Source organism: Montipora capricornis, chromosome 1 (assembly GCF_036669925.1).
Source record: "Montipora capricornis isolate CH-2021 chromosome 1, ASM3666992v2, whole genome shotgun sequence".
NCBI lineage: Eukaryota > Metazoa > Cnidaria > Anthozoa > Scleractinia > Acroporidae > Montipora > Montipora capricornis.
In genome coordinates, this window is record NC_090883.1 from 14,475,306 (window position 1) to 14,485,305 (window position 10,000).

Consider the following 10,000-nt stretch of genomic DNA (forward strand, 5'->3'; position numbering starts at 1 on the left):
GTGACCAAAACCCAATTTTCTCGCATCGATGGATTACCATATTTTCTTAACTATGGTCCTCCGTTTGGCTTACGTGGAGCTCCGCTATAATAAGTCTATAATATGAAGAAATAAGACAACAGTTTACATTAATTTTTTTATGAGACATGTTTCAACATACTTATGCCAGCTTCAGTTGTGAATGAGTTGTACAATTTGAATGTAACCTATTTATAAGAAAAATACAATGGATTAATTGATACATTATTCACTTACTTAAAAAAACAAGTAAGTAAGTACATGTATGTAAGCCACTAATGCAGCAATTTATCCATTATGTTTGTCTTATAAATAGGTTTAAATTCAAAGTGTACAACTAATGCACAACTGATCATGAAGATGGCATAAGTATGTCGAAAAATGTGTTGTAAAATTTCTTTTAATGTTTTATTTCTTGAAGTTATTTCTCATCTTCTGTTCTCAAGACCCCTTGGAAGTCAATAATAATGTTAAATTTATGTTGTTGTAGGAGTTGATGCACCTGATTGACCTTGATGTTGCTGCTTTCGATATTTTTGATTTGCCACCCCTCAATGAATATGAGCTGTATATTAAAAACTTTGGACGATCTGACACTAAACAGGTAAAAACTGATGTGAAACATCAATTATTGCTGAACAAGATAGTCATTTTTGTGATGTAACAAGTTACCATGGTAACAGGAAAGCTTTGCAAAAACATCCTATAATTTGGCTTTAGTGACTCATATCTGATCAGCAGGCTAAGATGAAACTCTCTGCAAAGTTTAAGAAAATTATGTGCAGCTGATTCAGAACTATCGTAAATTTTTAATTTTTTAAGGTGTCTCTGAAAGTTTCATTCCAGCACTTTGGTTACATTTCAGAAATAAAAAATGGGGGTCACTGTGTTCATTTTTGAGATGTGCAACTGAAGCCAAAATATGGGGTGTTGCCACGGTAACATTTTACAAAACAAACATGACGACCGAACCTTTTTCAGGAATAATTGGTGTTTGACATGGTACCCAAACATTGCTGTTGAGTGATAAAGTGTTGTAGTGTCAATCCTTCTGATAAGAATGTTTCTCTCAAGTATTGAAACTGGTTAGAGCCGCCTTAAATGAGGCTATCCACTCTATGGCAAAAGCATTCCTGACTTGTACATGTAAGTGCAAGGGAGTCTGTTTTTGTTTTGGGACAAGATGTGTTTGATTTTAAGCTTTAATGCTATCCTTGTTTTCTTAATTTGTTTTATGTGTGTATGCTTGTAGGCATATGTGCAATGCAATGAAGATAATGTGGAAAAAGAAGTACAGACAGAGGAAATTGAAACAAGAACAAAATGGACACAAAATCCTGCAAGCGATGCTGCTGGGTTTGGGGGTAAGTATTCTTGACCGCTCTGTAATTCAACTTGTAAGGTATTACATGTGCATGTACCCTAGTAGTACATAAATACTAGCAAGGTTCATTCTGAACTAATGACGACAATGTTTCTTTTAGTGATAATATTTCATCCAGAACAATTTTCAGGCCTTGTGAAAAGTATAATTATTAAACGTTTGGAGGGACTTTTAAGGAATCATTTTGACTAACTATCTGGCACCACTTTAAATAGTTAGGTTTAGATCGAGGTTGCGACTGCTTTGAGGACACGGTGACCGAGCAAAAGGCTGGAACAAGAATGTCATTATAAGCGCAGGAAAAATAAGCTTAAGTTTGTGACGCGAGTGCAATCGACACGGTGGTTCAAGGCTTTTTGTCTCGACAAAAAATAAAAAATGGGATCCTTTATAGAAGTGCAAGAAATGCTTCTATTGTGCATGGAAGAAGAAATCATTGATGATAAAGAATTTATTTTGCTGTATGAAGCGTACATGCTGCAGAATCCCGCATTTCCTCACTTGTCGTATGGAAAATGCTCTATTGTAAACAAAGATCCGGCCAAATGTAAGGCTGATTTTCGCGTGAGAAAAAGGAGATATCCCCATACTTGTTGAAGCGTTACGAGTCCCTCCTATTTTCGAATGTGCCAATGGAACAATTTGCGATGGAACTGAAGGTTTATGCATAGTCCTTAAAGTGGTACTATGATCAAATTTTTACCCCTTGATTTTTTTAGTGTATCACATAGAATTCCATGAAAGAACAAAAACGCCATTTACCGTTTGCAAATATCTTCATTAGTTCCAGAGATATTCAAGTTTGAAAAATGGGTAAAATGTGCAAATGAGATGACTGATGACGTCATACACTCAACCTAATATTATATTGAGTATATAAATAGAGCTACCTTGGCCAATTTACAGCGCAGACCATTGAAACTTGGTAGTCAAATAGTTCTACAGGAAACAAACCGATGGCTATAAAAAATTATGTTCCCATGGCAACTCACTCTTTTCCAGTCCCCACCCACTTGATTTCAATATGTTAGTGATTTCCACCTTGAAAAATGTTAAACAAGGCCACAAAGTCGTGCTAACATATTTATATGCTTGCTGGATCATGCATATATAGTGCTGTTAGCAAATATCAAAATGGAACGCTTAAGGTGGCCAGAAAAGCTCATAATATGGGGGAGGTCTGGAACCCAGTATGATGTCATGGTAACAGAACTGTTAAGCTCATATTGTGGAGAACATTTAGTAGAATCTTACTGCAAAAAATCAATTTTCTGATACAAATTGGCTGAGATATCTCTTTTCATCATATTTGAACAAAATTTGGTTGAGTGTATGACGTCATCACTTGGCTAATTTGCATATTTTAAAAACTCGAATATCTCTGGAACGAAAGAGATATTTGAAAAAAGTAAACAGCATTTTCCTTCTCACGCAGACTACTTGTTTATGTTTCGAAATGGCTTAGATAGGAAAGATGATATTTTCGTCATAGTACCACTTTAAAAGATTTGCATATGCTTGCCCTTATTCATACATGATTACGATATTTGGACGATCAGTGTCAGAACTGAGCATCATCAGCAATGAGGTCATTGACTTGATCTACACAGAACACTCAGTGGAACCACAACATTTTGGACCTGACCTTACTCATTACACAAGCCAATGCAATCTTGACAAAGGAGCAGTTCTCAACCGGAGAACCGTGCACCCCATTTGCCGACCAATTGTGAACTAGAGAACAGTTTATAATGGACACAAGTGGGTCCATAGTATGAAATTCCAGTCTGTCACGCTTCCAAATGGTTTGCCCATCTCTTTGGCCCTGTAGGTAACTACGTTATTTCCTGTCTTTTCCTCATTCCCACTATGTACAAGCCTGTACCATGTCCCTTCTGCGATACCTTTGTTAAGGCAAGGTGCAAGCGGTTTTTGTTTATCATATCCTTTGAGCCGTTGAGCACAGGACTTTTGTATGGAAACCTTCCAGTTACCCCCTACTCAACTCCCGCCCCCCAATTTTGTGAAAGCTGAAAATCTTTTCTTTAAAATTCTGGAAGTTCATGGGGGGGGAGGGCGGGGGGTGGACACACGCAATTCAATTTGTGACACTCTCTTTGCCAGCATGGAAACGAGGCTTGTATATTAAAATGTTGTAAAATATCCTTATAATCGGTCAATATTTGTTTAAGATTTGGGTACTCTATTTATTTCACAAAGATTTAATGGTAATTATGATTTAATCACCTGACAATCACATCCCGAGATTTTTGTAAGTAGACTCTCTCTTTCTGGTTTTCAATAATTTTTCCCTGGCTTTCAGCCCTCACAGTGCCTTCCACTTTTTCCCTGTCACTGTCAATTTTTTATTTCTTTGCTTAATCCACGTCATGAACTTCTGGATCTGCAATTTCTTCTAAAGCTATAATCGTATCCAAAGCTAAATCTAATTCGGAAGGCTCGTCTGGTGTTATACACCAAGCTTTTTCCTCATCTCTCAGCTTTTTCTTGTGCCTGTTCACAAGAATTCCCACGTGATCTCGCAGTGATCTTTTATCAACAAAGAACTTGGGACCTGAACATTTGTTCAGAGTGTCTGCAACTTTTTCCCAAATGCCGCTTCTCTCTGTGTGGATCCCTTTTTTGTCATGTAAGGGTTTATGTTTTGGCAACTTCTCTACACAGGATTAGGTCGTAGTCTTTTGTCCAAGACAATAAACAACAACAGTTCAAAAATATAACCTTCCACAAAAAAAGGGGAAAGAAAGGCAAGAAAATCGTTATTTCTTTCGGTAAACCGATGAGTAAACGGAGCGAGGGTATAACAAAAAAAAAAAAGGGGGTGGCACAACTTACTTGGAAGATTTTGTAGCACCAGGAGCCATTCAGCCTTCGCTCTGTCAACCTACACACATGTATGAATTTATAAGAATGTCAGAACTTTGCCACTCTTGCTTTGTAAAATTTGCTGGAATATTTGCACATGCATTCAGGTTTCAAAGTATATTTGTAGGAGGGCAATATTTAACCGATTTGTTCAAAACAATGGCAATAATTATTACTATTCACGTTTTCTGCACAACGCCAAGTCTCACGTTCTCTACGCCATGAGACACAGTAAATCCGTAGGGTCGAGCATGCGCAGGACGCCTTTTCTGTAAAAAATTACTTCCAGCCGCGACGCAGAACTGTCGCGTCCCAGATCTAACGTTCCCTAATATGTTTCAAAGGAACATGCAGTTAAAAGAACAAAGAAGCCCATTTTTAACTTGGAAAATGGCAGAGGAGGGGAGCTGGCTGTGAGTCCTTCTATGGCTTTGTTAGATCCTGCTAAACGTTTTTATGTTAATCCGCTCACTAGTGCATAGGGCTTGCATTTGTGCATACATTGGGGTTTTGTGAGGCAGTAATGGTGAGCAGTCAGGGCAGTCAAGGAGCTGGGCGAGAAACTGTCTTATGGTACATGCTTGCTTGTTTGATAAAGATTCACCTTCCTTGAATATCAAATTACCAGACCCTACTAAATTACTAGGCCGCCAAAAATATACAAAATCAATGAACAGTACGAATACCTTTAACTGCCTTTCAATTAACCCTAACCCTAACACTATCCTCTATTTCAGGGAAACATTTCCAAGTTTTCAGCAGTAGAATCAAACAAAATATGCCTTTTTGAGTTGTTAATGTGGAAAAGTAATACAATAAAGGAGATAGCATGAGGAAAATGAACGTACAAATCTCAAAAGCGATGAAACGTTACCATATGTTAATCCGCTGACTTTAGAAGCTCAAATTTTGGAAAAAAAGGTTTTTGAAATAAATCAAAAGAAATCCAAAGTCGAACCTTGAGTAGTCGTCTTCATCATCCACTGTTCACCAAACGTAAACTCTCTATTAACATTGAAACAGAAAATACTGCAGTCTTACCCACAATTTTAGCATTTTAACATAATGAACATTGTTTCTACCAGCTTTGACATATGATTGATCGTTTTCTGGTATTTGTTGACAGGAATTTCTTCATTCAACACAGTTTTTCCATAGATGTTTGCATTACAACAATGTGAACGGAACATTCGAAGCTTAGAAGCAGCGTGATGTTTTAAGAGTTTAGACAAAGCGATAAGCTGCATGAAATATTACCCAGTGTAACATGGTCTTTACATTTAAACGTCTCAAGTTAAGTGCATCTAAACGACGCACTTAACAGACGTCTTAGTCGTCTCAGACGTCTATAAAGCCGTCTAGTGTAAAGACGAGACGCACTAAACTGGGACGCAGTTAGCAATGAAGTGCACACAGTCTCTTTGGTGATTAAATTTTAGGATCTTTTGAAGAAAATTGTGAATTTGATTTCTAGCCTTCGAAGTTAAGTGCGTCCCGTATTTATATTAGTCACACTTATGCCCAGACGTTTAATGCATCTGGACGTCTTAGACGTCCTCTAGTATAAATACGGCTATTCATGTACGTGTATTTTTCTTGTCATAATAATTATCTCACAGACGAAAAAGATAATTTGGAGGAAGATTTGTACAGCTTAACAGAAAAGGCCAACGTTGACAGCATTAGATTAGCAAGTTTTCTCCAACGAGCTACACAAGTGGGTTACTTTTTTTAATTATTGGTTGAAGCGTTTTCTTCTTTAATGAAAGCTAAGAAAAAGAAGCTTTTTAAAATCATTGGGACAGCTACATGTACAGCTTGAGCACAGTAACTGTAAGAGACTAAGCTTTTCATTTACTCGTACCTACGGCAAGACAATGGTTATAATAATTATTTTCATTTCAAAAGGGAAGTTAGCCTATTTGTGCTTTCTGCCCACTATTGCATTTGATTGACTGATTGCCAGAACATTCTTTTGAAATCTGGAGCATCACACTATGAATGAGCAAGTGTCTTGCTCCTGTTGTTAAGTATACGTGCATTGTCTTAAAAGGTTGAAACAATCCTTCCAAAGAGTATGATTACACGTAATAAAAGAATCACCATGGCTGTAATGGTGTTCATTTGTTATGTTGACACCCAAAAATGCAGAAAGACTATTTGTACTGTATTAGGAAGATGACAGTAATAAATCAAGAGCAAGTTTAAGGTGTTTACAAATGCATTCCTTGGCAGACATGTTTAATCTTATTGGAAGAGAGTGTCAGTGAAAAGACAAACACCCAGTTTAAAGAGAAGAGAGATATGACCTGCAGCGACGGCTACATGCAACTAGCAACCAAGCACTCATATCTTGAAGGTACAAAGTGAAGGAACTCATTGCTTTGAGCTCGCCAGTGGTCTATTTTTGGTCATTTCAAATAGTGGCTGCTCGTCCAGTTTGCTGGAATTTAGTTGCCATACTTGTGATTACGGGTTAAGCTGGGGCCTTGTTCCTGCAATACCTCTTTAAGGCTCTTTGAAAAGGGCACAGTAAAGAAAACAAAGTATGCTGGGCCTGAGCCACCTGGAAGTGTTGTTTAGTCTGGGGGATTTCTGCTTGTTGTCCAAAATCCTTTCAAGTTTGTTGTTTACTTCAAGGCTAACATGATTTGTTGCAATTTTTTTTTTGTTTCAGGTCGGCCAGTGAAATTTGTTCACATATCCCCTGTGCAAACACACTTCTTACTCATTGCATATGCGCCAGTGGTGGACAAGATTAAGACAACTACAAAGGTGAAGTTAAAAAAAATGCTTGACATAACATTACCTAACTGTCCACCATCTATTTTGGGTTGCATATCTTACACGAATTCTACAGTATTAGGAATAGGGCTAATAGGACTCAATGTAGTAAAGGACTCTGATTTGTAAAGTGGTCACAAAAGATTGGGTCCTTAGTGGGGGAAAAAATGGTCAAGTTTTATAACAGAAATTATTTCTCAACTAAAGCACTGTAAGTATTATTGCCAGAATGCAACAATTAATTGGCATTTCAGTCCTAGCAGTATGACGGAAAGATAATATTACATTGTACCTGAAGCTACATATACTGGTAGTTTCTTCCTCCCCTATTAAGTTTCCTGAACCTCCAAATTGGTGCCTTGTATGTGGAACACCCAAACTGATAATCAGGTAGTCAAAGGTGCCCCTGTCAAGAAGATCGAGCACGCTGATCTTTTTTCGTAGCATACTCACTTCACTGCTGATTGATAAATTGTCATTTCTGTCTATTATGTTGGCTCTTTGTAATTTGAAGTTCATTTTTTGTCCCTTAGGTACCTAAGAGCATTCAAGATAAAGGCCTAATATGTGTCTGGAACACAAATGAACCCTCGGATCCTCAAAAGTGAGTGATAGCAATAAAAATACTGTTGAAGGCATGATAGTCTCAACCTTACAAGTAGCATCAAAATTTAAATGGAAAATGTTCTAGAGCAACTAGAATTTGAATTTTACTGATATGCATGTTTGCTAATAAAGTGATCACTATTGTTTAGATTCAGTTTGTGCAAAGGTACACTGCATGTAGTGCAGAATTGAAGGCACCACTGACAACATAAATATTGGTGTTTTTATCGTTAGAGTGTTAATATGTGAATCTACCCCTCGTTGCTGTTGTTTGAGTCCATCCAAAGCAACTCTAGCATTTGCTGGTTTGGTAAGTGTACAGAATCCAAATTCATAAGTGTACTTTTGAAATACAAGGTTTGGGTGTAACCTAGACCAAATATTGGCCTTTCTACAATAGCAAATTGACTAGAAATGTATAGTGGAAATTGTCAACGCTCAGCAAGGCACATGTATGCTAATTTGCTTGATAAAGTAGGAAATCATAAAACATAAAACCAAGCTCACATGAAAAGACTTTTGTAACCACTGTACTGATCAAGTCAAGAGTATTGTTTAGCAGCAATGAAAATAGCCAGTAAGGAAACTTTGGAAACATCATCATAATTGGGATTCCATGATGAGAAAGATCAAGATTTGTGTTTTTAATGTATTGTTTGCATTTTTAAATAGGGTACGTTCCAATTTTTAGTTGTAGTAATGGGGAAATCCTTTAATATACATGTACTGGTATGGTGTGGTTTAGCAGTGTGTATGAATGAAGTTGTGAATAATGAGAACTTTTTTTCAAAACCTTAAAGGAGGATGGATCACTTGTGGCATGGGATTTACGTGAGCCGTCATCAATGCATTACATGAGTAAAGTCAGTGGGGGTGACAGTGACGTGATCCTCAGATCCCCCACATTTAGCACAGGTAGGCCGTGAATGAGGTCCGTTGTTACCCAAACAGTGCTCTTTGGAATAATAATAACTGCTTCTCTGCAAAACACTGCTGTTTGTGAAGCAGATGCTGATCTTGTTTCCATGGGGAAATAGTTGGAAGACTTTTAGGAATGATATTAATGTCGTTCTTTGATGCAGCTCTTTACAGTGGCTGGCACTGGAAACATCAAGACCATTGATAATTTGGATTTCTTGGTGTGAATTTGTCAATTTTTAGGAACAGCTATGGTATTCGGGGCAGGCTGACACTACAATTTTACTGTAGCTGGATAAACTATCATATCATAATATTAGTAAAATCTGAAACTCTGTTGATATAGTTCATTGATAACGTCATTTTTACAAACAATTCAACCCCTCTTGTTAAATAAAACAATGGCTTTGATTTTATTTTGTGAAGCATCAAAAGAAAAAGATGAGATTTACTAACATTCCTTTAAAGGCAGGAAATAGATCTTATTACCTTTGCATGTATGTTGATCTTTACAGCTGGTATATTAAAGAAAGACGAGAGCCATTTGAGTCCAGTTGTCTCTCTTTTGCCTCTGGTTATGCCAGGAGACAGGTACAGTGTACACTATTTTCTTTGATAAAATGGTCAGTTCTGTACAGCTATCTACAAACTATCAAAAGTCAATCATTCTGAGAGAGACAAGCATTTATTGTATATTCTATTTTGCCTGACTTGACAAACTCTTTTGATAGTGGTTTCTTATTCATCCATTATTGATACACTGTAGATTTGCATGTAATTTCAAATGGAAAAATTATGAATTTTTGAATAAATTAATTCTTTTAAATTTTGGGGGTTTTTTTTTTGTGTTTTTGCTCTTTATTTTTTGTTTAATTGTTCAATCATCATAATTACAGGATAACAGTTATATTTCACAGACTCCGTTTGAAATATATGAGACAACAAATGGTAGGAATTTCCCGGCTAGTGCTTCAAACCACTTTTTAATGCCAACAGAAGGGCTTATTACAATAATCATTAATTAACCAGTATTAAAAATTCATAAATATGATACCAAAAAATGAAAATATATACTTAAAAGTATACAAAAAGTAATGAGATAATCTAATAGTCTGTAGGCAAACAGTTCCATAGTTGAGGGGCAGCAACAAAAAATGAACTTACGCCATGTGTCTTAAGGTTATATTGAAGTGGAGACAGGAGACATTTCTGCGATGCGAGACTGCAGTATCCCCCTAGTGGCTCTTCTCTGCACTCGCTCTATCTTGCCTTGTAGGTAGCTGTGACTTAAAACCACGCTTGCGTTCCAAAGCAAAGTTGCGATTTAAGAAGGGACAAATATAATGTACATCTGACTGCCATGTTTAACAATAGTGGGCAAGTACGCTTTAGAAGACCAAGTAA

General features: G+C 36.9%; 1 protein-coding gene across 1 annotated transcript in view; it reads left to right on the forward strand.

Moving 5' to 3' along the window:
* The window catches only part of LOC138058427 (cytoplasmic dynein 2 intermediate chain 1-like), a 111,190-nt gene that overhangs the window by 57,503 nt on the left and 43,687 nt on the right, over positions 1 to 10,000 (forward strand). The window contains exons 15-23 of the mRNA XM_068904287.1: positions 509 to 622; positions 1,271 to 1,382; positions 5,908 to 6,005; positions 6,524 to 6,647; positions 6,966 to 7,063; positions 7,606 to 7,676; positions 7,913 to 7,988; positions 8,479 to 8,593; positions 9,112 to 9,187. Coding sequence (XP_068760388.1) covers positions 509 to 622; positions 1,271 to 1,382; positions 5,908 to 6,005; positions 6,524 to 6,647; positions 6,966 to 7,063; positions 7,606 to 7,676; positions 7,913 to 7,988; positions 8,479 to 8,593; positions 9,112 to 9,187 — 884 coding nt within the window. The remainder of the gene's footprint in view (positions 1 to 508; positions 623 to 1,270; positions 1,383 to 5,907; positions 6,006 to 6,523; positions 6,648 to 6,965; positions 7,064 to 7,605; positions 7,677 to 7,912; positions 7,989 to 8,478; positions 8,594 to 9,111; positions 9,188 to 10,000) is intronic.